General features: G+C 46.1%; 1 protein-coding gene across 1 annotated transcript; it reads left to right on the top strand.

Moving 5' to 3' along the window:
• The first annotated feature begins 2115 nt into the window (after nucleotides 1-2115).
• On the top strand, nucleotides 2116-16247 carry LOC112179773 (laccase-12-like). Its single transcript, XM_024318256.2, is given in 6 exon segments — nucleotides 2116-2249; nucleotides 2404-2555; nucleotides 14222-14295; nucleotides 14298-14594; nucleotides 14780-15751; nucleotides 15869-16247. Coding segments are annotated over 6 exon segments (1728 nt in total). The 5' UTR covers nucleotides 2116-2147; the 3' UTR covers nucleotides 16000-16247.
• Nucleotides 16248-26607: the final 10360 nt, after the last annotated feature.

Raw genomic sequence — 26607 nt, 5'->3', positions numbered from 1 at the left:
TGCATGTCACTTCCTATGCAATTGTACATATACACTGTCCGATAATCACATACAAATATAATTCGACGCATTTGATAGATTCTGTTGTTCAGAAAATCGTTTGTGCTTAATGTTGTGATTGTTGAGAATATATACATCCTACATGAGAAAATGAGACATTGCCTATGGCTTTATAAGGGTTTGAGTCACTTCATTCATTGTCAATTGGTTTTGGATGTGAACCCTAGATTACTTTATCATGATATCGGAGAGGGTAATTCCATGTGTGCATGCCTTGCGGCCACATAGGCTCCACGTCACCCAAAGTTGTCCACATACGTATATGACTTGAAAATTCACCATACACCCAAATGAGCTAGTAATATGCTTTATTGTTTTCTTTCTATATAACCCTCAGTTATCACTGAATATAGTCTGTTGTCTTACTTTCACTTTTGATCTCATATTCTCCGAAATCTATAACTCATAAGGAATGTCGTTGTTCCCATATATGGTATTTGATTGGCCACGTAATTCATATAAAAATAGAATTTAATTACTACAACTCGAGTTTTAACTAACAGAATTGCTGTTAGATATGCTGGGGTTGGTCAAGCAAATCAAATCTTTCATTTCAGATCGAGATGATTTAATCCACTCATCATCTTAATTTCCTTTCAAAAGGGCTACTAATTTATTTGGTCAAGGTTGGTCCATATATATTGAACATGGATAAATACCCTGCACCCAACCATCTACACTACTTGTCTAACCGACTAGTTTATCATTTCGATCGTGACCATCACATGTTGTACGTGGACTATATATCAAGTCACATAAATAATATACTCACCAAGTTAATATTTATTGCTTAAATTAAGTTGTTAAATTGATGATTGTAAGTTTTGGAAGAATTGAATGAGATCATAGTATATTCGAGTTCTAACTCTATTTCTTACTTTTTTTTTACCACTTAAGTACGAGGCTTAACGATTGCTTTAGTATATGACAAATTAATACCTTTTCATTCCCTTTGTAAGGCGACAATTTTATTTAAGATGTATAAAAGTGCCTGTAGATAGAATTCCACTCAAGCATGACCATATATACACATTCTGCTAAGGAGGTCCGTTCCTTAGCTAAGGAACATATTTCTATATTTTTACCACTTTTCGATCACATATTCACATCTTAACCGTTCAGATTTTAGATCCTAATGTATAGATCACTTCTACAAATTTTAAGCCAAATTGATGATCGTTAAGGTATCGAACTGGATTAAATAAAGGAACGAACCAAATCTATCCAACCAGAACCGTTCGTGTTCATAATTGTAAATTGCAGTTTTGGATGCCTTAACGATCGTCAATTTGGCTGAAAATTTGCAGAGATGTTATATACATTAGGACCTAAAAACTGAACGGTTAAGATGTAAATATGTGATCGTAAAGTGGTCAAAATATGGAAATCCATTCATATATATATATATATATATATATATATATATTTGCAAGTCTAGAGATGAATATTGACACATTAATTTAAGTATTTAAATGAAATTTTTTTTTCAATATATACATGACTTCGTTTGCTTTCACTAACACAATAAATAATACTAAAATGTTTTCTTCAAGAATTTGATTACATTGTGGAGATAGTTAATGGAATTTGCAACACTCAAGAGTAGTTTTTCTCACTAATCTCTCTGCTCAAACATTATTGATCTTCCTGGTGCAAATAAGTAAAGCGGCAAATCAAGTTTTGAAGAAATGAAATTATACGATTATGAATAATAGGTTTAACCAATATTGTTGTTATTTGTGTTCATCTCAAAAAAGAAAAACGTTGTTATCTGTGTGTGTGTGTGTGTAAATAACAGTCAAATTCGAGGATCCAAACAAAACTCATTTATTCAATCCGAAAGAAGACTTGTATAGCAAGCCTTCACTATCATAGAACTAACTTAATTGGTTATATAGGCGAGTGGGTACAACCGTGCAACAACTCCTATAGGGTGGAACTAAGTTCATCAATCAAAACGTAATCTGCATGACAACCTCAAACAACAAACCTATTATTTCCTATATATAAAGCATCCCCTATCTATCACTTTGTCACTCACTAATCCAATTACATCTCAACATTCAAACTAAAGCTAGCTTAAGCAAATGGAGTTCAGTGGCATTTTCCTACTCGGCCTTTGCCTCCTCTTTGCTTCATCAGCAGTGTCGACCTTGGCCAATCCCAAAGCTCACCACCACGAATTTGTTGTAAGTTATATATATATATATATCATTTAGATCATTTAGTTAACTCTATTCATTTTATTCTTAGTTTTTTTTTTATATATTTTTTGTGAAAAGAGGATCAAAGGATTTCACTCCTACCCCACATCTAATTAACTATGGAATGGAACTGATATAGATTCAAGCAACACCAGTGAAGAGGCTGTGCAAAATCCACAACAGCATCACTGTGAATGGACAGTACCCTGGACCAACCTTGGAAGTAAACAATGGCGACACTCTGGTTGTCAAAGTTACCAACAAAGCTCGATACAACGTCACGATTCACTGGTAATTACCATATGGTTGAGGCCGAACTACAATTTGGTTAAACCACATACATGCATAAATAATGATGCTTGTTAATGTTCAAGTCCGGCGGTAGCCGATTCCTTGCTTAACGCGGGTCCGGTGGGCGGACTGCTACTCCTAGGATTAGGTGATTCCTGTTCGCTGCAACACGATAGACAAGGCGTTAGAGGGAGACCGCGTTGGGCGGTCTTCACTTCTCCGATACCTAAGTCAGTCACTGTATATGCGCAGCATAACAATAAATGAGTAGTAATTGCGTAATTAATGAGGAGAGAGGAGAGAACCTTTTATAGGTGAGGAAGAGGTTGATCTTCTTCTTGTTTCCGATGTGGGACTGATGTGCTTCGATTCCCAGCGTCTGGAGCTTCTGATGCTATCTTGACGCGGCGCGTGGCGGCGCGTCAGCGGTGATCTGGGGGCGATCCAGGGCTCGAGCGGTAGCCCGCCTGGCCGTGACTTCGCAGGTCATCCCCTTGGTGAGAGTCGGTACCTCTGGCGGTACAATGAGCGTGGCTCATTATAGCTAATTATGCTCGTTCTAGCACATGTAGGTACAAGTCCCCCAAGTCCCCAGTCAAGGAGGGCAATCTTGGTTGGGGAGTTGATCGGCGGTGTGAAGCGTTACTTCCGCTAGACTTGCAACAGCATAATTAGCGTCAGTGCGTTGTCAACCATGGATTTACTGAGCAAACGCTTTATACCCTTTCGGGTGGGCCCCTGCCAGGCCCGCCAGGGAGTCCCCCACTCCCTAGCCAAGACGGACCTCCGGATGGTCGGCAAATTGTTTGTTGAGGGGAAGCTGCGCGGAGCAGAAGGTGTTGGGTAGCGAGCCCAATCTTAGTACCCAAGTGGCGGGGGTCAACGTACCTGATCAGGGTCGTCGTAGACTGTTGACAAGTCCCCGTGTCCCGTAGGGACGATCTGACCGTAACGCCGCGTGGCGGTCGTTGTCAGAATGAGGCGTAGCCTCGGGATCCGCCGCTGGCGGATACTCCCCGCTGGATGTAGCAGGAAACAGCGTCGGGTAGACGTGTTCGGCGGTGGTTACCACGGGGTTTGCAAGATGGAGGCGGTTCTGCCGGCAGTGCCATGTATAGCCTAGGCTGCCCCTTGCAAATTGTCAAGTGGAAGTCTAGCGGGAATTCGCTCAGTGGACTTCGATACTTTGGAAGATGGCAAGTGAGAAGTTCCGCTAGCGAGGTTTCGCTCAGCGGGCTTCGATACTTGGAAGATGACAAGTGAGAAGTTCCGCTAGCGGGGTTTCGCTCAGCGGACTTCGATACTTGAAAGATGACGAGAAGTTCCTCTAGCGGGGTTTCGCTCAGCGGACTTCGATACTTGGAAGATGTCAAGTGAGAAGTTCCGCTAGCGAGGTTTTGCTCAGCGGGCTTCGATACTTGGAAGATGACAAGTGAGAAGTTCCGCTAGCGGGGTTTCGCTCAGCGGACTTCGATACTTGGAGCCCTTTCGCCCAAAAGTTGTGGCTTCTACCGGACGCTTCGCCTGATGGTGGTGGACACGTGGCAAACCCCTAAAGGGTTAGAGTGCGGAGGCGTGCCTCCTTCGTCGAGCCGTCTCCTCACCATTAATGTCGAGTAATGATGGATTTCTTAACCGAGGCGACGCCTCGGTTAATCCGGAGAGTGACTGCAGCTGTAGGACACGCGTACGGCTGGCAGTCGATGTCGTTTTTTAAACGGACGGCGTGGGATTGTTTGACGTTGACATAAAAGGGGGGGAAGGTAGCATATTTGGCACTGCTCTAAACTTCGAACTGTGCCCCTCGTCGTCGTCAAGTGTTCTGTGTCTGAGATCGGAGAAGAAAGGTGAGGCGATATCGGCGAGTTTTCGTGCGTGGTAGAACCGACGATCTCCGGCTTCGAAGATTAGTGTACACACTGCTGTCAGAGGCTCCACTGTCAAGGTTGGTAATCTGGCCTTTTTCCTGTTTGATTGGATGTCTGCCTCGTTGAATTTCTGGGTTTTTCTGTGATATGTTCTTTGTCGACGTACTGTGGGGGTGTGAGTGGGTTTGGGGAGGGGTGGTTGTGATTGACAATTGGGGTTGTTAGGGCTTTTCTAGATGGTCGAATCTGGGTTTGAGTGGGTTTGTTCTTGTTTTGGCATTTTCTGGGTTGAGTGTTGTTGATGTTCTTGGGCACTAACTGATATAGGGATAGGTTAGATCCTGTGTGAGCTAACTGATTTGGGTTTTAGGGTTTTGGGATGGCCGACGTCATAGAGATCTCGAGCAGTGAGGATTCCGGATCTGAAGTGTCGTTCAGCGCGGCGGATAGAAATTTTATTGACTCGTTGCGTCCGTCTGCCCATGCAGGAACCTCACTGCCAGAACCGCTAGAGGTCGAGCCGCTACAGACCATTCCGTGGGACGTAGATATGGGTCGTGCATCGTGTCCGGAGAGTTCTAGGGCGGGGGAGGCTGCCGCTGCACATACTTCGCACGAAGAGCGGCTAGAAAGTAATAGTGCCGCCAGCGGTTCCGCTGGCGGGGGAGGTGGAGCGGGGGAGGATACCGAGTCCGCGTGGGTGTTCGAGGACGGCCACCCCGTTGACGAGGCGGGAGGTAGGATGACAGCGGTTGCCGTCAACCGGCTGAAGCGGGTGTTCCGGTTGCCCGGCGCAGTGAAGCTGCGTCCGCCGACGGTAGAGGAGAAAGCTTCGATTCTGCCAGCGGGCCATGCCGCGGTGTACGAGGCTATATTCCGCGAGGGAGTGACCCTCCCGCTGGTGCCCAATCTTCATATTCTGCTGTGCGAGTTCGGCATCGCCTTTGGGCAAGTGTGCCCCAACATGTGGCGGTTACTGCTGGCGCTGAACTCGTTGTGGCGGTTGTCCGGTTGCGAAGGACCGACCGTGGCAGAGGTGTTGCACTTCTACGAACTGGTGTACGTGAAGCGCCAGGGTTGTAGGAGGCAAGTAAACCTCAGCCGTCGGCAAGGAGCGCCCAAGCTGATCGAAAACCTGCGGGACTCAATGTCGTACTGGCGGGGTTCGTTTTGCATTGCGACAGCGGGATGGGAGTACCAGGCGGGGTCAAACGAGGGGGAGCCGTCGTTTAGAATTAAGTCAGAATTTCAGCCCATCCGAGGTTGTTTGTTGTTTCCGCTGAACACGACTGGCGTGGTTTCTGTTTTTTTTTTTTTTTTTTTTTGTGTACTCTACTGATAATGACCTGTTTGTGCAGCGGGGTTGCGGTACAACCTAACTCGTGAGGAAGAGTGCCGGGTAGCACGCATCAGGGGTTGCTGGCGGAATCGCAACTTGCTGGACTTCCGTCTCCTTTGCGGGTGGGAGTTGTTGGTAGCTCAACAACTGACGCGTGCCGTTGGTAAGTAATCTCAGCTGTATCGTACCTTTGGTGAGGTTGTCCCATGCTAACTGGCCTGGCACTAATTTTTGTAGAGACTCCGCCGGGAAACAAGGCTAGCCGTGACGCTTTCGCAAAAGCCATGGACCGCGCTGAAATCGACAACTTTCTTGAAGCCATGTATGCTTCCGGGATGGCGGCGCAAAAGACGGCGGTGGACCTAGAGACACTAGCGCTGAGCCAGTCAGAGGTTCCTGTGGTGCTGCCAATGCCGCACCACTCCCATCTTGGTGGTGATGGGTAGCCTGCGGTTCAGGCGGGGACCGGCGGGGTGAGTGAAGCGGCGCCGCGGAAAGAGAGAGCGCCGGCCCTGTGGCGCGGCGTGGTGAAGAAAACGGTGCGCCCCGCCGAGGGTGTTACCATAGCGGGGTTGGCGCCGCCGGCGGGGGGTTCGAGGCCTGCCGTTACTGGGAGCACGCGGGTGCTCCAGCGAAAATGCCGTCAGCCCGACTCCAGTGGGGAAGAGGAGGAAGTGGAGGTAACGGGGGCCCGAGAGCAGCCGAAGAAGTCGAGGCAGGCCCCGCCTGAGGCCGCTGCTGACTTGGCGAAAGAGGTGGGTACAAGCGGCCTGGACTCATTTGCTGCCTACGCCGAGTTCCTCAACGACGGTGAGCGGGACTTCCTGTATCACCTCTGCGAGCGGCTGGGGTTCGGCGGCTTGGAAGGAATCGTTCGGTCGACCGCCGTCAGCGAGTCGCCTTTCAGCACAGCCTTTGGGCACGTCACCGTTGGGCTTCATGAGATGTTCCAGGCGGCGTCCAAGCAGCCCCTGGTTGAGCGGGAGCTGAGGGAGGAAGTGGCGGGCCTCCAGAGGGACTTGGGGAAGGCCCAGGAGAAGCTGGCTGACGTCGAGCAACGTCTGACAAAGGCCGACTGCGATGCGGCAGATGCCAGGGGCAAGCTGAACGTTGCCATTGAGCGGTACCTGGATCAGAATGAGCGGTACACCAAGCTGGAGCAGGATATGTCCCTGGTGCGGGACCGGGTGACCGCGAAGGAGAAGAAAATTGAGATCCTTCAGAGGGAGTCCGCCGCCAAACAGGCGGAGATCAAGCGGCTAGAAGGTGAAGTCGCTCGCCTGGAGGCTGAGGGAGGCCGTGCTGCGGCTGCCGCTGTTGAATCGTACAAGCAGTCGGCGGAGCATAAGAAGGCGCTGAACGACGCAGCCAAGGCCGGTGCCCTGGCCAATGTGGAGGTGTTGCGGCAGAAGGGTGCCATTGACTGGGCGAAAGCGGCAATGCCTGTCGTGCAGCCACGTAAGGAAGCGCCGCCGACAACAAGTACCGCTCCTACTGCCGCACCTGGTCACGCTGGAGTCTGCTCGGGTAGCGGGGATAGTGGCGAGCTTCCAGAAGGCGACTCCCAGCGGACGCCTACGCAGTCCGAGGTGTCCCGCGCTGGCTTCTTGGCGGTCCACACCCGGGCGGATGGCACAATAGAGACTCCCAGTCCCAGAGCCCGAGGGTCCGACCAGACGAGCCGCTCCCATCCTCCGCAGGCCGCCGGTGGAACTGTTGAAGGTAGCGGGGCCGACCTGACCAACCCTGCCGACCCCGCCAACCCCTAAATAGGAGTAGGAAAGTTTTTTTTTGTAGCCGCTGAGGCATAAATGATGTAATTCTGTTTGGGATATAAATGAAATTTGTTGGCACCCAAATTCCTAGTGTTTCTTTTTGTTTGTGATAATGTGTGTGTCGCTAGAGGTCTTGATACTTGCTTTTGGTCATGAATGAAACATTAAAGGAATTAAAATTGGTCCAAGTGCACAATGTAGCCGACGTAGTCCGCTGACTGGCGTTGCCAGTTGCCCTCAGTGCTAGACTTGGTAACAATAGTTTGAATAATTCCTCGTTTCATTGATAGCTTTCTGAACAACGTTTACAAAAGCGGAGTCGTACCCGTTGGGTAGCTTCCCTTAGCTAAATATTGAAAAAAAATTTAGCTAAGTCAAGATGCTCTTGGGTAGCGGTATGACTATTTGTAGTAATACCGAAGGTGTTCGGTATTCCAAGGGTGGGTCGTTGTGACGCCATCCTTGTCCATTAAGTAGAAGGTGCCTGGGCTAACGACCTCTACAATTTTGTATGGGCCTTCCCAAGTTGGGAGGAGTTTCGTTGGCGGGGGTATAACTTCTTTCATTACCCAGTCCCCCAGTTGGAGGTTGCGGGCTTTAACCCTGGTGTTGTAGAAACGTGATACCCGCCGCTTATTCTGGAGATTGCGCAAATGGGCTGCGTCTCGCTTTTCTTCTAGTAAATCTCTGTCGAGGTTAACGCCGTCGCTGTTGGTCTCGGGGCAGTAGCCTTCGACCCTAGCGGTTGGTTGGGTTACCTCGATAGGCAGGACAGCCTCGGTTCCAAACATCATACAAAAGGGGGTTTCACCCGTGGCGGAGGTTGGGGTTGTTCTGATGGCCTATAGAACCTCCAGGAGCTTCTCCGCCCACAAACCCTTTGCCTCATCGAGCCGCTTCTGCAACAGTTTCTTGATTATCTTGTTTGCCGCCTCGACCTGGCGTTGGTTTGGGGATGGGCGACCGATGCAAAACGCATCTTGGTGCCCAGATTGGCGGTGAAAGAGATGAGTTCCTTATTGTTGAACTGTGTGCCGTTGTCTGTGATGATTGCGTGCGGGACACCGTAGCGGTAGTAGATGTTCTTCCAGAGGAAGTGGATTACCTTGGCGGTAGTTATTGCCGTCAGTGGCTCTGCCTCTATCCATTTGCTGCTGTAGTCAATGACGACAATGATGTATTTGAACTGACCTTTGGAGGTTTGGAATTTTCCCATCAAGTCCAGGCCCCATGTTGAGTGAATCCAGGGGCTGACGATAACCGACAGAGGTCCCGCCGGAGCGTGTGGAAGATCAGCAAATTGTTGGCATTTGTGACAGGATCTTGATATCCGCCAGGCGTCATCACCAAGCGTAGGCCAAAAGTAGCCTTGTCGCATTGTGCGATTAGCCAAAGATCTGGCGCCTGAGTGATTTCCGCATTCCCCGCCATGTATTGTTGCCAGTACGACCTTTCCCTCCTCTGGGGTTAGACAGCGGAGGTTGGGGTGAGTGAATCCCTGGCGGTAAAGTTTGCCGCTCTGCATGTTGTAACGGGTTGCTCTCCGCTGGAGCTGTCGCGCCTTGATCTTGTCCTCTGGCAACGTCCCGTTGCGCTTGTATTGGATAATCTCGTCCATCCAACTAGGATTGGCCTCGATGCTAAAGATCTCCGCCAGGGTTTTGGTGATACTTGGCCTGTCCAGAGACTCCACCCTTGTGTCTGCTGGGCTCTGGTGTGGTTGGGCGGTTGCCAGTCTTGCCAGTGAATCAGCCTTGGCGTTCTTTTCCCTGGAGATTTGTGTGATGGTGTGGAACTTGAATTTCTTGAGCAGCATTTTGGCGTACCCTAAGTACGCCGTTAACTGCTGATCCTTGGCCTGAAAGCTGTCGTTGACCTGGTTGACGACCAACTGAGAGTCGCTGCAGATGTTGACACTGTCGGCCCCTGAATCAATGGCGAGGAGTAGGCCGGCAATGAGTGCCTCATATTCCGCCATGTTGTTAGAAGCTTTGAAGTTGAATTTCAACGCAAACTCGACGCTAAGCCCCCTGGTCCTGTCAAGATAATTCTGACACCGCTGGCCTTGGCGGAAGCGGAACCATCCACGTGTAGGTTCCAGTCTGATTGTTGGGGTGCCGGCTCTACGGCCGTAGCAATTTCCGCTCCGAGCGGTATGTAGATCTTGGTTTCGGGCTGACGCTCGGTGAGCTCAGCAATGAAGTCTGCCACCGCCTGGCCCTTCATGGCTGTTCGTGATTTGTAATCAATGGCCCACTTGCTGAGGCACCCCGAATGTTCAGGGTTCTGCATAACTTATCTCAGCGGTTGATTGGTTAGCACATGTATTGTATGGGCTCCAATGGAGGATATCGTGCTTCTGCTCCATTCATGCCCCTTCCGGCATAGAAAACTGGGAGCTCGTCCTGGCCCTCCCGCCGGACGATGGCGCAGCTAACCGCTGACTGAGATACCGCTAGGTAAATGTACAATGTTTCTCCTTGGACAGGAATGGAAAGGAGCGGAACTGCCGCCAGGTATTCCTTCAGGCCTTGGAACGCCGCCTGGCACTCTGGGTTCCAGTCGATGACCTTCTTGTGGGTTGTTTTGAGGACTTTGAAAAATGGGGCACACCTGTCGGTCAGTCTGGAGATGAATCGAGACAGGGCGGTTAGCTTGCCCTGGAGGTATTGGACGTGCACCTTCCATTCTGGGTCCTTCAGGTTGAGGATGGCCTGTACCTTGTCAGGGTTGGCCTCGATGCCCCGTTCATTGACAATATATCCCAGAAATTTGCTGGCGGTGACGCCAAAGAAACATTTCTCCGGGTTGAGGCGCATGCCGTAGGCCAAGAGGATGGTTATTATGATTTTCAGATTTGCCACATGTCCGCTGGCCTTTATACTTTTGACCAACATGTCGTCTACGTAGACCTCGATTATCTTGCCCAGATGTTCCGCGAACATGGCGTTCATCAGCCGCTGATAAGTTGCCCCTGCGTTCTTCAAACCGAAAGGCATCACATTGTAACAATACAGGCCTTTGTCGGTGGTGAAGGTGGTGCATTCCTGGTCGTCGGGATGCATCCTGATCTGGTTATAACCGAAAAAAGCATCCATCATGCTGAGAAGCTCGTGTCCAGCGGTTGCGTCGACGAGTTGATCGATGCGGGGTAACGGGAAGCTATCTTTCGGGCATGCCTTGTTAAGGTTTTTGAAGTCGACGCACATCCTCCACTTACCGCTAGGCTTCTTGACCATGACCAGGTTGGAAATCCACTGGGGATAGATGACCTAGCGGATGAACCCAATGCCCTGGAGCTTGGCAACCTCCTCTCTGATAGCGCGGTACTTTTCTTCGTCGAAGGCTCTGCGTTTCTGTTTGATAGGGTAGAAGGATGGTTTGATGCTCAACTTGTGTGAGATGATTTCAGGGGAGATACCTGGCATGTCTGCATATGACCAGGCAAAGACTGTAGCGTTGTCACGTAGGAACTGAGTGAGCTCCGCCTCCAGCTCTGGGTCCAATTGAGCGCCTATGCGGACCGTCCGCTCAGGGTGCTCGTCCGAGAAGCTGACAACCCTCAGTGATGTTTCAGGGTTGACCGGCTCCTTCCTTACGTACTTCTTTTCATCCTCCCTGGGGTCCTCAAAAATGTTTGGTGGCGGTGTCCGACTGCCTACCGCTAGGATCTCGTGGCGGCAGGCTGATTGTGCTATGGTAGTAGAATAACACTCGCGTGCCAATTGTTGACTTCCCTTGACACATCCTGTGCCGTTGGGTGTGGGGAATTTCATGAGCAGCATGTAACAGGCGATGATGCACTTGAGTTTGTTGAGCGCCGGCCGACCGATGATGGCGTTGTATGAACTCAAACAATCGACGACTATGAACTCCGTATGTATTTCAGCCATACATGGACTAGTGCCCATAACGAGCCGCATATAGTCAGAGCCCAGCGGTTGCGTGACGTCACCGGAGAAGCTGAGCAGTGGTTCATGGTCCTGGAGCAATTTTCTATTCCTCTTAAGGTTGTTGTAACAACCGCCGAATATAACGTTGACAGCGGAACCGCTGTCAACCAGGATTCTTCCCACTGACATTTTGCCCAGAATAACGTCAATCAAGAAAGGGTCGTCGTGGGGCAGATGTACTCCGCGTTCCTCCTCCTCTGAGAAGGTAATGGGTTCCCAACCAGATCTTGGGAGTTTGGCGGATCTTTCGTAGCGGATGTTGCAGACTTCCTTTGGGTGATTAGCTCGCGCATAACGCTTTCTAGCTCTGTGAGACATGCTGGTGATTGGAGCACCTCCGTCGATTGTGTTGATGCGGCCCATGGGCTCAATATCGGCGATCACCGGTGGCGGTTGGCGTACCTTGAACTGCTCAAGCTTGCCGTCCCGGTACAAGGTCTCAATGGCCGTTTTGAGGGCGTTGCAGCTGTTGGTATTGTGACCGCTGTCCTCGTGGTATTTGCACCACCTGCCGGTGTTCCTTGGTTTTCCCCTTTTTGGGTATTTTCCCCGGGGCGGCGGTGGGATCTGATCCTTGCACTGATTGTATATTTCTTCATGTGAAGCCGTGAGGACTGTAAATACTGCATACCGTTGGGAAGACTCCGCATGTTTGTTGCGGTTGTCCCCATGGGATGGGCGGTTTCCCTTGTAGTGCTGATCCTTTTGCCGCTTGTTTTGGTACTGACCCTGCTGCCACTCCCTCTTCTTGTCAGTTGGCGGTGTGGAGGTTTTATTAGTGGTCCCTTGCTGACTGGAGGAGGGTTGTGTCGACTTTGCCAATGCCGCTGGTGGCGGTGGGGCCTCCCCATATGTGATGAATTCTGCTTGGGCATGAATGACCGCCTCACTCATGAGGTGGTCGTATACCGCATTTGGATGATTGTAGTTGAGGTGATAGAGAAATGGCCCTTTGAGGAGTCCCTGCTTAAAAGCCGCCGAAGCCATTGTTTTATCGAGATCACGGCACTGAGATGCTGCCGCTCGCCACCTTGTGACGAATGCCTTCAGTGTCTCCTCCGTACCCTGCTTGACGTTGAACAGTTGGCTTGTGTTGTGGTGCCCGGCGGACAGTAGGATGAACCGAGAAAGGAAAGCATGCGATAATGCCTGAAATGAGTCAATGGATCCCGGAGGGCACTCGAAGAACCAATTCATTGCCTCATTGTCCAGCGTTTCACTGAACAAGTGGCACAAGGTGGCGTCATCGAATCCCTTGTTGTTGGTGACTTTCTTGAAGGTGTCCATATGGACGAAGGGATCAGTCTTACCGCTGTAATGTGACATTTTGGGGGTCTTTGCATACGCCGGTCTGACGGCCAGCAAGATTGCAGCGGTAAATGGTCCTGGCCTGGCCGCGAAAAGTGGGTTTGAAGCTGGTGCCGGGGTGCCCGATTCCGCCCGGATTAACCTCTGTTCCAGCTGCTGCATCCTTTCCAGTATTTGAGCGGTTGCGTCGCCGGCGGGGTCTAGGCTGGTACTCCGCTGAACTGATCCTCGCCTGGGAGCGGGCGGGTTTCCCTCTGTTCTCGCCCTAGGTCTCGAGCGGTGGGTGTGCAGTGATGACTCCGCCTCCTGTTCCAACATTAGCTGGGGTGCATTGGGTGGTCCCATTCCCGCTAGCTCTGGTGGGTGCAACGGGACTTGCATGTGTACGACCGGTGCTGGTATCAATGCTCCCGTGCCGGGTCGGCTATGCCTGGTGCTTCGTGACTGCTCACTTCGTGCCGGGTTGGCGGTTGCTTCCAGCGCTTTCTTTAGCTCATCGAAGCGGGACACAAGCGTGGCCACCTGCCTCTGGGCTTCGGCCTTTTCCTTGCGCTTTTGTTCACGTTCTCTGTTTGCCTTGTGAAGATCCGCCAGTGCCAGCTCGTACAGGGAGGCGAGGTCTTGGCCTGGCGGGCGGCTGCTACCTGGGTTCGTCTCATCGCCGGGGTTGACCGGGGTGGTGAATAACGCGCGGTTGACTCCTACCGCTAGGTGGGTAGGTTGGGGAATGGCGGATTGATCTGCCTGCTCTTCAACGTTTCCCTCGCTGTCGTTAGTCATGGTGATTGTGGCGGGATGACCTCTTGTTCAAGGCTTCCCACAGACGGCGCCAATGTTAATGCTCAAGTCCGGCGGTAGCCGATTCCTTGCTTAACGCGGGTCCGGTGGGTGGACTGCTACTCCTAGGATTAGGTGATTCCTGTTCGCTGCAACAAGATAGACAGGGCGTCAGAGAGAGACCGCGTTGGGCGGTCTTCACTTCTCCGATGCCTAAGTCAGTCACTGTATATGTGCAGCATAACAATAAATGAGTAGTAATTGCGTAATTAATGAGGAGAGAGGAGAGAACCTTTTATAGGTGGAAGAGGTTGATCTTCTTCTTGTTTCCGATGTGGGACTGATGTGCTTCGATTCCCAGCGTCTGGAGCTTCTGATGCTATCTTGACTCGGCGCGTGGCGGCGCGTCAGCGGTGAACTGGGGGCGATCCAGGGCTCGAGCGGTAGCCCGCCTGGCCGTGACTTCGCAGGTCATCCCCTTGGTGAGAGTCGGTACCTCTGGCGGTACAATGAGCGTGGCTCATTATAGCTAATTATGCTCGTTCTAGCACATGTAGGTACAATGCTCTTGGATCTCTCTTCTTCATTTTCTCGTCAGAAGTTAACATGACATATTGACTAATTGAAACATATACATACATTTCAGGCATGGTATTCGGCAAATGAGAACTGGATGGGCGGATGGGTCTGAATTTGTAACTCAATGCCCGATTAGGCCGGGGGGAGTTACACCCACCGGTTCACAGTCCAGGGCCAAGAAGGTACTCTGTGGTGGCACGCTCATAGCTCATGGCTTAGAGCCACCGTGTATGGAGCACTTATTATTCATCCAAAACAAGGAGACTCGTATCCATTCCCTAAACCAAATCGTCAAGCAACACTTCTTCTCGGTGAGTGGTGGGACGCTAACCCTATTGACGTGGTCAGGAGAGCAACTCGCACAGGAGCAGCTCCGAATGTTTCTGATGCATACACCATTAACGGTCAACCTGGTGATCTTTACAATTGCTCCAGCAAAGGTTTGGTTCTTAATCCCCATTCAGTATATTTCTAAAATAAATCTTGTTTGCTAGAGTTACCTAATTAAGTAATCAAAGTTGAACAAATAAAATACAACTTATAACACGTAAATCTACAGAATAAATTTTCGTACACAGATTTTGCGAATGTAATAACGTAATATTCATTATTTCTACGTATGCAGGGACTATCGTAGTTCCCATAGACTCCGGTGAGACCAACCTTTTGAGAGTGATAAACGCCGCCCTCAACCAACCTCTTTTCTTCTCCGTCGCCAACCACAAGCTGACTGTGGTCGGTGCTGATGCCTCCTACACCAAGCCTTTCACCACCAAAGTTCTAATGCTAGGACCCGGCCAGACCACCGATGTTTTAATCACCGGGGACCAGCCACCATCTCGATACTACTTGGCGGCACGTGCCTATTTCAGTGCACAAAACGCGCCATTTGACAACACCACCACCACAGCCATTCTTGAATACAAGTCCGTCCGTTGCAACACTACTAGTTGCAAAAAGGGTAAAACAGTAATTAAACCCATAATGCCAAAGCTGCCAGCTTTCAATGACACAAACACTGCATCTGCCTTCACTAAGAGCTTCAGAAGCCCTAGAAAAGTCGAAGTCCCAACTGAAATCGACGAGAACCTCTTCTTCACAATCGGTCTCGGACTCAACAAATGCCCTAAGCACTTTCGATCTAGAAGGTGCCAAGGCCCCAATGGCACACGCTTCACTGCTAGCATGAACAATGTCTCATTTGTGCTTCCAAACAACATGTCAATTCTCCAAGCTTACCAGCAAAACATTCCTGGAGTTTACACTAGTGATTTTCCAGCCAACCCGCCACGGAAATTTGATTACACTGGGAATGTCAGCCGCTCGCTTTGGCAACCCAGTTCTGGAACAAAGGGATACAAGTTGAAGTATGGGTCTAGAGTTCAGGTGGTGTTACAAGACACAAGTACTGTCACACCAGAGAACCATCCAATTCATCTTCATGGATACGATTTCTACATCCTTGCAGAGGGTTTTGGAAACTTCAACGTCAAGACTGATACTAAAAAGTTTAACCTTGTTGATCCACCTCTGAGGAACACTGTGTCGGTGCCCGCAAATGGTTGGGCAGTCATCCGATTTGTAGCTGACAATCCAGGTAACAATTACTAATAAGCTATCTAGGGTTACTTTGATATATGAATTCACTGACTAAATACTGACACATGTGCACTTGACATTAATTTGTATTTGACATATATTAATGTACGTATAGGTGCTTGGGTGATGCATTGTCACTTGGATGTACATATCAACTGGGGTTTGGCAATGGTTTTCTTGGTGGACAATGGAGTTGGGGAGCTGCAGACAATAGAGCCTCCGCCTGCAGATTTGCCTCTGTGTTAATAAGATCATCGACCACCAATTAAAGGGATTCAGGGTTTCACTGTTTTTGTTTTCCCTGAATTCAGGGTGTAATTCGTGCTTTTTGTTCAAGGTTCTTTTTGATAGTCGTAGCTGTTTTAAGAAGATGGTTATGGGGCTGCAGAACACCGTACTTTATAGTTTTAGTCACGCATGTTTTCCTTAAAGGCAGTGATAATGAAGATCAGAGTTCAATTATTATGACTTCAAAATTAGTAAATGATATATTGATGCCCCAGTTCGTACATAAATGGTAACTAAACATTAACTCAGCAAGCCAATCGTACATACCCCACAGGGCAACTTGTTACTACCTACGGTTTCAATACGAGGGAGGGGAAAAGGCCAACCACTAGGTGTCACTACTGTAATACCAAAATTTGATACCACAACTACTGATAGAATTATTATTGGAAGAAGATCAGAAAAACTCATTCCTCATCAAGCAACAATCAACATTTTACGAAACTTTGAAGCAACTGTCAATACAACATCAACATTTAATTATTGATGTTTGCAAACAGTTTGTGTACGTATCAGGAAAAAAAAAAAAGAATAAAATTCACACTCCAAATTTGTAATCCATACTCATTCTTTCCACTTAATTATTTTAGTTAAATTTTTTACAAAGAAACAAAATTTAATATACTGAAAAACAATAGAGCTTTTCTCTCAACCCTAGTTGCCTACGGCCTCCTAGCCTCCTTTCATCTACTCTCTCTCTACCTATGGCATCCATCGAAGCGGTAACAGCGATTTTTGCTGCCTCGCTTGCCCTTGCCGAAGGGGGACGTGCCCCTGACCTGGGGAAGATCGGCGGAGGTCCAGTACGGAAGTCCTCCCAATCTTTTCTCCTGGGAAAGCCTTTGACTCGGAAACCCATAGACCCAAAGGCATTTATGTCTCACTTCAATCGAACCTGGATGGTGGATAAGGATTTTAGGGTTCAAGAGCGACCTGGGAACTTATTCTTGTTCTCTTTCACTGCTGCACGTGATCGGAACAAGGTTCTTCGAGGGGGAGTATGGTGTTTTGACCGAGCCCCTGTCTGTTTTGAAGTGTATGATGGAGTCAAGTCTCTGCATGAAATTCAGTTTAAACATCTGCAGATCTGGATTAGGGTTTCTGGCATATATACCTCCTCTGTATGAAGAACCTGAGAATCTCACCTTGATCGGCAACCTTTTGGGCGGTTTTTTGGAGTATGACAAGAAGGAATTTAAGAAGGGGGTGATTAGGGTTTTATTCATCGATGACATATCTAAACCGATCCTGCTGGAAAGAAAAGTCTTCCTAGATACTGGGGTTGAACCCATGTTGCAGTTTCAATTCGAGCATCTGCGGGGGAGATGCACCCAATGTGGTTCGATCACACATGCTGGACTTTCTTGTGAGGAACCCACTGCAGTAAAGCCTACACCTAGGGTTTTACACTTTCCCGGAGCTTCGACCTCAGGGAATTCCTTTGCTTTCTTTTCTAAGCATAAGGGAGACTTTCTCTCTACTTCCCCGACCGTCCCAAGGAAGAAGCACCCTGTTTTTCGTCGAGTGGAGCATTCGACCTTGGAGTCTTCTTCTCCCATTGAGCCGGCTCTAACAGTAGTCAATACTAGGGTGGCAGATATTGCTGTGATGCACGGTTTGGAGAGTAACAAAAGTCTAGGTGAGGTTCCTGAACTGGCTGTTTCTGGAGACATTGTTATTACTCCAGGTAAGCAGAAGCAACAGACTGTTTTGCCGTCCAAAAAGCAGAAGCTTGGTGGTGCTTGCCAGCCTAGTCCTAAGAAATTTAAAACAATCTTGGGTGGCAAGATTCCAACACTGCATGCTGAGGCACTTGGACTCATTGAGGAGGATGGTGACCTCACTTTGGTCACGCTGAAAAAGAAGTCTGGTAGGCCTCTGGGAAGCAAGAATAAGACTCAACGTGCAAACAAGAAGCTCGATGGTACTCCCCTGAAGATTACTTATCCTACTAGCATTGTATCTGGTCCTAGCCCTAGGGACAAGGGCAAAGGAAATATTTAATCTTTCCAACTTCCTTTGCCTTTCACTAGAAGTTGAATTTCTACTACTTGCATCTTAGTTTCTCTAGTTGTACACCAATTGCGGTCTCTAGGCGACTAGGCTACTACTTCATGAGAGGTTCGTAGGGTGGTTTTATTTCTTGTGTTTAGGCTCAATAATTGAGCGAATGTGTTAACAGTGAAGGTAGCTTGTCCTTTGTCTGGTAGCTTATACCATTTATGAGTTTGGTGTAAGACAGTTTTGGATGTATGAGCCTTCTGGCCTTTGATATCTGAATGAAGTTATCTCCTTTTCTCAAAAAAAATATACTGAAAAAAAAATGTGTATAGAATACAAATATCATATGCCAATGAACTGTTCGTAGGTCAAATTACGTGTATATGCATGCATATTTGGTCCACGTACCTGTTTTAGCCGCTCATCTAATATTACTTGTATGTTTATGACCAACTTGTTGGATAGTAGCGGAAGCGTAAAATAAGAAAAAACTAATTTGGGGTAGGGAGATATGATGCATAAATGACACAATATGGGAGATGTATATAGCCCAAGTGCATGTACAGAGCTCCTAGAGAGAGATATGGAGGAGACTCTTAAAATACCTGATAAAGGAATTCACTCTTACGTTATACAAAATACTCCTCTACACACTACTCAACTAGACTAGCCTACTTATATAGGCCTACACTAGACATTGCCATAAGTATGACAATTACAACGGACATAAGTATTAGACCGTTACAATAACCTTAAACCTTCCTAGCTCCCATATGAAGCACTAAATCTCACTATTATTCTCATCATAATTCTCACCATTATTTTCACCATAACTCTCAACATAATTCTAAATTAATGTTATTTCCAACACAACTTTCATGTGAGAGATAGAAAAAGGGGGAAATAGCTAAAAATAATAGGACATTATTGAGACCTTGCAATAATGAAAACGGATTATCTGTGGATATTCATGATTAAGAGCTGCAAATGCAAACATGGTATATGCCAAATCATGCACAACTTGGTTGACTTCAAACCTAGGAGCTTATGGGTGGTAATTTTTCATATCAAATTATACAGATCTCTAGAAATTTCCAAATTCATTTTGATTTCTTTGATCATTTTAATTAGTTAATTATAAAGTGAATGTGCTTATCTTTTTTTGAAATAAGTAGTACTCAATTCATATATAATAACTCAGGCCAGAATGACACCATACAGATCTCCTAATGGGGTGATTCACGTACCATTACATTTAAAAATTTCTGCTCCTTTATTTAGAAGCTTGGTAGAACTAAATCTATTCGAAACAAAAAGATAATAGTGTATGAAGTTTCTTTTGCCAATGTGCTCAATTGCGGTGCGCCAGAAGCTATCAATACCTAGATGTAATGAACAAACCTTCATTCTGCAGGCAAGACGCTAGAATCTCAAACTTTCTCCTATGATCCCCAAAAGAGTATGTAGTTGGATTAGTCCTCTGGGATCCCAAATACGAAATCCTATAGAGCTAGAGCCTATTAGTTTGATCCATAAATGGACCCAATCCAAAAAATACCCCCAAGTATTTTGGGCACCCAAACCCCATCAGATTTCAGCATCCAGTCTCTAGGCCACCAAATTGAATTGGGCCTCCACAATGATTTGGGCACCCCTATTGTGCCGCCGTTCCACGACCTCACATATGCTATTCCAGCAGTTTGCACCACCACCTTACCGGTTTCTTCAAGCCTGTGCCATGAACACTGCCAACCAATAGGAAAGAAGCATATCGAAATGTGGTTTGACGGACTACATAGCCACTGCAGAATGATCTTGAGGCGTCCCCTAGGCGGTCTGATCCACCCACAATCAAGAAAACCTCCCTCCTCCTCAAGAGTCGATCGGTGGAGAGCTAAGGCTCTTGCCATCTGTCTCCAACCCGAGAGATCACAGGAGGCAGCAGAAGATTCTGCTGCCACCAACATGGTCCAACGGAAGGGGTAGTAGATTGGAGACTCGATCCTTTTGAAGATAGGTGAACAAGTCTTGTCCCTGAAGACCAAATCTTGACTCTGATTAAGGAGCGCACGATCCTTTTCTCAAGCAAAGAATTGGCGCCGATAGATATTTTGGTTTGCAATAAACACCGCCATGGAGATCCTTGAGAGAGTCTCATTCCTTTTCTGAAAGGGGTTTGGAACCCAACCTAGTTGGGAGTCTCAGCCCCACGCCCAGTTCCATTTATTGAATTTAAAACTTACATCTGGGAGGACATACACCTGAAACCCGAGCTACATAAGTACTATTACAATAATTCTCATAGAGAACATCCTGAATAATAGCAGGAGTCTCCTCTAATCACACATCATTAATAGAAAATAAACTAGCTAGATGTGCAAGCCTATCTGCAACACCATTAGCTTTACGGTAAATATGACAAATTCTAACAGATTGAAAATAAGACTTATAATGCTTACAATCATCTAGAATCTGACTTACTCTGAGAAATTCTTCTCTCCACTATTAAGTGCAGCAACCAGAATGGCAGATTCTCTTTCAATATCAATTTCAGACAAACCCTGGTGAATACCAAGAAGGAAACCAGCTCTACAAGCCTTAGCTTCCATATTTAGGACTATGTGCGCATGTAGAAAAGGCCTAGCCAAAGAAGCAATACCCCCAACATCATTTCTGACTACTACACAAATGCCTCCACATCCAACATCCGTTCTAAACGCCCCGTCAACATTTATCTTCAATCTCTCACTAAGAGGACACTGCCATTTCATGGGTGCCCTCTTCTTCTTCCTCACAACCTTTGGATGGTACTTCTGGAAATCAACAAGATGACGTACAACCCACTCAATCAACATCATCGGTTGGAAGACATCATTCTCTCAAACCATCTTATTTCTTTCGAGCCAAATAGCCCACAGACCCACAAAGAAAAACTCACGCTGGTCTGCGGACAAGACATCTAGCATATCCAACGTCCATGAAGAGAGAGTCTTGGCTGGGTGCTTAATGGAGTTTAATTGCAAAGGCCCATACAACCAAAAGCAAAGTAATGTTGGGTAATCTTTAAATAAATGTGTACCTGATTTTCACATGCAGCCATGCAGAACATGCACTTCACATCTGGGAGTGAAACCTTCTTTTGTGCTAGAGCACATTTAGTTAGCAATATCCCCTTAAGAAACTTCCACATGAATAACTTGACTTTTGGGGGAAAAGAAGCACCCCAAAGCATCTGCCAGTAACGCCTCCAAGCACCACCATCCACCATTGAACCAGAGGCACAATCTCTCACCGTTTGAGCCTTATTAAAAATGTAGTAACCACTCTTGACATTATAAATACCCTTCCGATCGTAATTCCAAACTCACCTATCCTCTGAATTTCAAAGACTTAGGGGAATGGCTGCAATAGTATCAACTTCATGACCTGTGAATAGTTCTTCCAAAAGCTCCATCACCCATTCTCGGCCATCTTTCATCTATAAGATCAACTACCATGAAATCCTTTGTCCCTTCCACTAAAGGAGAATACGGTTTGAAGGAAAAAGGTAAGGGCAGCCACAGATCACGCCAAACTAAAATACTCCAACCATCTCCTACTGGAAACCTCAAGCCCTTCTTCAATACTTCTCTACCAGATATAATACTCCTCCAAGTATATGAGTCCCCCCCTTTCACTTCCGCATCAAAAAATGAACAATGAGGATAGTATTTAGGTTTAAGGAGCCTAGCCACAATAGAATCTAGTTGTTGAATCAATCACCATCCTTGCTTGGCCAAAAGAGCCAAACTAAAGTGATGTATATTTCTAAAACTCATGCCGCCTTCATTCTTCAAAAAACGAAGTTTCTCCCATGAAACCCAATGAATCTTTTCACTGTATTAGCCCCTCCCCACCAAAACCAGGCCATCAATCGGTGCATCTCATCACACAAGTGCTTGGGAAGCTCAAAGCAGTTCATAACATACGAAGGAATTGCTTGTGCCACCGCTTTAATTAAAATTTCCTTACCAGCCACACTAGGAGTTTTCTCCTTCCAACCTTGTGTACGATTCCGGATTTACTCATTTAGAAAGCCAAAAGCTTCTTCTTTAGAATAGCTAAGTTTCATCGGCAACCCAAGATATTTGTCATGTTTCTCCACTCTTACAACACCCAAAGTATCAACAAGTTCATCTTGAAAGGCCCTATCGACATTCTTGCTAAAGAAAATACAACTTTTCTGATAATTAACCTGTTGACCTGAGGCACATTCGTACTCATGCAAAATATTCTTCAATGTATCACAATCACCCTTCTCTGCCTTGAAAAAAAAAATAAAGGAATCATACGCAAAAAGAGATGACTAATACTAGGAGCACCCACACATATTTCAACGCGAGGCAACAAATCCCTCTGTTGAAACAGACCAAAAAAAGGGCAAATGACCCCTTCCAAGCCCAAATTCTAGCCCAGACTGGGCCCACAAGCAATGCCCGGGCCCAAAAAGGCCAAGGTAGCAAAGGAAACATATCGCTCCATCTCAACCCAAATCGGCAACTGCACCACTACCATCGCCCGGCCACCTTACCAGCCGCCCTACCATCTGCTTTGAGTCCCCACCACCATCGCGTCTCCACCGCAATCAGACCATCGGCAAGTGACACCAGTTTTCAGTACACCACCATCATCCTTCCCATTTAGTCATCGATTTGTATCTATCCACCGATCCCTGCCGCCTTCCTTCCATTGGCCACCACAAGACGTTTCTCTAACCCAGCTGACACGTGACCTTACCCCAATCCCAACCCCCAATGATGACATCGCACCAAATGCAGTCACCATTCATAGAGAGAAAAGAAGAAATACTTCTCCCGACCCTGGCCTTTGAGCATTAGACATGCCTACACATCACGCATTCCGTTTGGCCATACACATCATGCACCGACGAGGCCAAAAGCCAGCACTAACACCGAGGCGCAACTGGACTGGAATATTAGCTTTTTCAAAGAATGTGCAAGATTGAAACTGAGCTTGAAAGGGTAGTGGCTAGATTCAAGAGAATCTATATATGCTTAGTTGCTTTAAGAGAAGGATGGATGGCAAGATGCAAACCCATCATTGGTTTATATGGGTGTCATTTGAAGAGTGTTCATAAGGGACAATTACTATCAGGTACTATGCTACATTTATATGCACTTTTAAATTTATATCTACTCTTCCTTACTAACCAATATATTTGATTAGTTGTAGGCATTGATGGAAACAATGGCTTCTACCCCATTGCTTGGGCTATTATTGAGCAGGAAAGTAAGGATTCATGGACCTGGTTTCTGTCCTTCCTGAAAGAAGACTTGCAAATCCATCATTCTAGCCACTATGCCTTTAAAAATGATAAGAAAAAGGGCTTGGAGTAGGCTATAAAGGACCTTTTTCCTGATGCAGAGCACATACATTGTGTCAGACATCTACACCTATAATAACTTTAAAGGAGATGGTCATACATGATTGGAGTTGAACCAAAGGCTTTGGGCAGTGGCTAGAGCAACAATTATGACCCAGTACACAAAGGGAATGGAAGAGATGTAGAAGGCATCATTCTCAGCTTGGCAATGGTGTGTTGACAGCCCTGCTAAGCATTGGTTAAAATCTGACTTTGCTGAAAAGTTTCAATGTGACATTTTGCTCAATAATCACAATGGGTCTTTCAACAAGAGCATCCTTAATGCAAGGAAGAAGCCTATCCTACCCTATTTGGAGGATATAAAGGTTGCCCTGCATGGTCAGATTAGCCAATAGGAGGAATTCTATTGCAAGATGGAGGTGCTAGTACGTTAGGACCAAGGATTGAGAAACTCCTGAAGAAGAATGCATCATGGGCCAATGACTACAGGCTTCTTGAGTCTAGCAGTTTTAGGTTTGAGCTACATGGGAGAGGTGATGCTTGTGAGTTTAAGTGATTGCTCAACACTCTATGCAATTGGACACAAAGTCATGCACATGTAAAAGGTAGGATCTTTGTGGATTGACATGTGACCATGCTATTTTTCTGCAATCTACTCCAAGAGATGGTCTCTAGATGATTTTGTGGCTAAATGGTATACACAAAAGAAGTATATGGATGCTTATGAGATGATGATCAATCCAATTGCTGGTATTGTAGAATGGGAACGCAAAGAGAGAAAGATTGCACCTCCACTATATAGAAGGCAACTAGGGAGGCCTAAGACAAAGAGAACAAAGGAACCAGGTACAACATCAACATTTATATGCATTTTTCTGTATCAATTTCAATTTAATACTTACTGACCAATATATATGCTTTAAACTGTAGGTGAAGCACCACCACCTCCTTGAATTGAAAAGCTGCCAATGAGCTATTATTCTCAAGTCAAATGTGGGTTATGTTACAAGAAAGATCACAACAAAAGAACTTGTAACAGAAGGAACCAAGTATAATTGCTTAAACTGTTAAAGTTACGATTTTGTATACTTGGATGCTTTTGTGTTTCTGATAGTTCGTTACTGGGCAAACTATTTGTTTATTATGCTTTTGGTTTTGCAGGTTCCCAATCAAAATGAAGATGTTCTAGAAGAACAAGAAAATGTTGAACAACCTGTGCCTCAGACCAACATGCCTCAACAACAGAGTCCAATTGAAGCACCACAGCCCACCCAAGAATCAAACCCTCAAGTTGCAGACCCTGTGTTCTCTCAGGCATCATCTGTGCCAAACTTACACAATGACGACAACCATGGGAATGACAGTGTGAATGTGAATGTGAGTGTCAACCTCAATGTCCATGTCTCTATGAATGAAGAATTTGGAGCTAATAATGATAGTTTTATGCCATATGAACAGACCAATGTGGTAGAAGGAAATTCTCAGGTAGCTTGCATTCTTGTCCAATATGAAAGTTTTAATGTAACAGCTTCACTCGCTATAAATTTAGATGATAGAATTTTGATATTGTTGTTGGTGTCATTCCTGTATTTCTCTAATTAACAAGAAGCATTTGTTACACCAAAAAGCTCAAGCAAGAGATACAAGATGCTTGCAAGGCAGATGAAGCAAAGAAAATCACCCAGACTTGCTGCAGCATTTGATAGATGAAGTGAAAATGTTCAAGTTCCAAAGAACTAAGTGCAGAGGAGACTCTAAAAGCCATGAAGGCCTTCTTTATTGAATAGATGTTCATTGACTGAAACTGGTATTTTTAGGCATGTATGTAATCTGTTTGTTATGGCGGCATTTGTGCTATTTTTTAATTTTGAAACTCAATAAATATCATGCTTTTTATAAGCTTTTGTGTAACAAATGGTTTTTGTTTTATTTGGAACAATATGTATGCCAATTGAATGGTAGATCTTTGGATTCCCATATTTGGTTTTTGGTTTGGTTCCCAAATTGTATCTTGCTTTTTTTCCATTTAGTTACAAAATGACAGTTTTCCCACTCTGCAAAGTGCTACTGTTGAAGTATAGGTAATAGTGGTTACATAACATTGGATTTTTGGAAGGAAATCTCTTAACTGTTGGTTACTTTTTAGGAGGTTAGTGGATTGGAGGGAATTGTGATGAGGTGACATTCTCTGTTTAGTCAATTGGAGGAAAAATCAAAGGGTGACTGATTTGCCCCTAGAAATTTGATGGAAAACACTAATTAACGGAAGAGTTAATGACATGTACCAAAATTGGGTCAAGATTTGAAAGTTATGTACCATTTATATATTTTAGAAAGTAAATTCACCAAAATTCGAAGTGAGCACATTGTCATGTACTGTTGTTAAAATTTTCCAGAACATATTTGTACTATATCCAACAACTCCGACGAGACCCACAATCGTGAAGGGGAGTTCAGAGCGAAGATCTGACCCGCGATGTTAAATGACAACGTATCAACTTCGAATCTGGGTTCTACTGCTCTAGTTATCTTGTCGCCGTTTTGGTCCACATTGTATGTTTCCTCCGTGTCGTCACTACTGAATCTGCCGCTCGTGAAGACCAAACTGGACTCGAAACCGGAGATGAAACAGAATCATTGGACGTATTTGCATAGATGACAGCGAAGTAGATAGAGAGAGTGATTCTAGAGAGAGAGAGAGAGAGAGAGGGAGGTAGATTTCGTAAACTTATAATTAAAATGATTACAAAATCATCATTTCACTCTTTTTTTTTATTAAATGGGTTGACAGAGAAGCTGTTTTTGTTAATGGGCTGATGGAAAAGTTTTCCCTATAATTTAACTTATGGGTCAAGGACCCTGAAAAATACTTCAGCCTTCACAAAAATAAAGCCACCAAGAAAGCAAGTCAAGTCAAGCCATGAAAAATTATCAGTCTCAAGTTGCAATCTACAAAACAAATCAGTTGAAAAACTGCAGAGTTCTAGGAAGTTGAGATGAAAACAATGTAACACATTTTTATTCCTAATTTAATCTTGGCCTCTATGTATGGATGGGTCTGCAGCTATATTTAATATTTTTTCTATTTTCCTAAGCATTAGGAAAAGTAAACTTAGAAACAATTAGCTTGACTTCGACTCATTCAACCCACGTTTCGACAACTAGTTTGAGTCTGGTCTTTT

Source organism: Rosa chinensis, chromosome 1, assembly GCF_002994745.2.
Source record: "Rosa chinensis cultivar Old Blush chromosome 1, RchiOBHm-V2, whole genome shotgun sequence".
Classification (NCBI taxonomy): domain Eukaryota; kingdom Viridiplantae; phylum Streptophyta; class Magnoliopsida; order Rosales; family Rosaceae; genus Rosa; species Rosa chinensis.
This window is presented reverse-complemented; position numbering and strand designations above follow the sequence as displayed.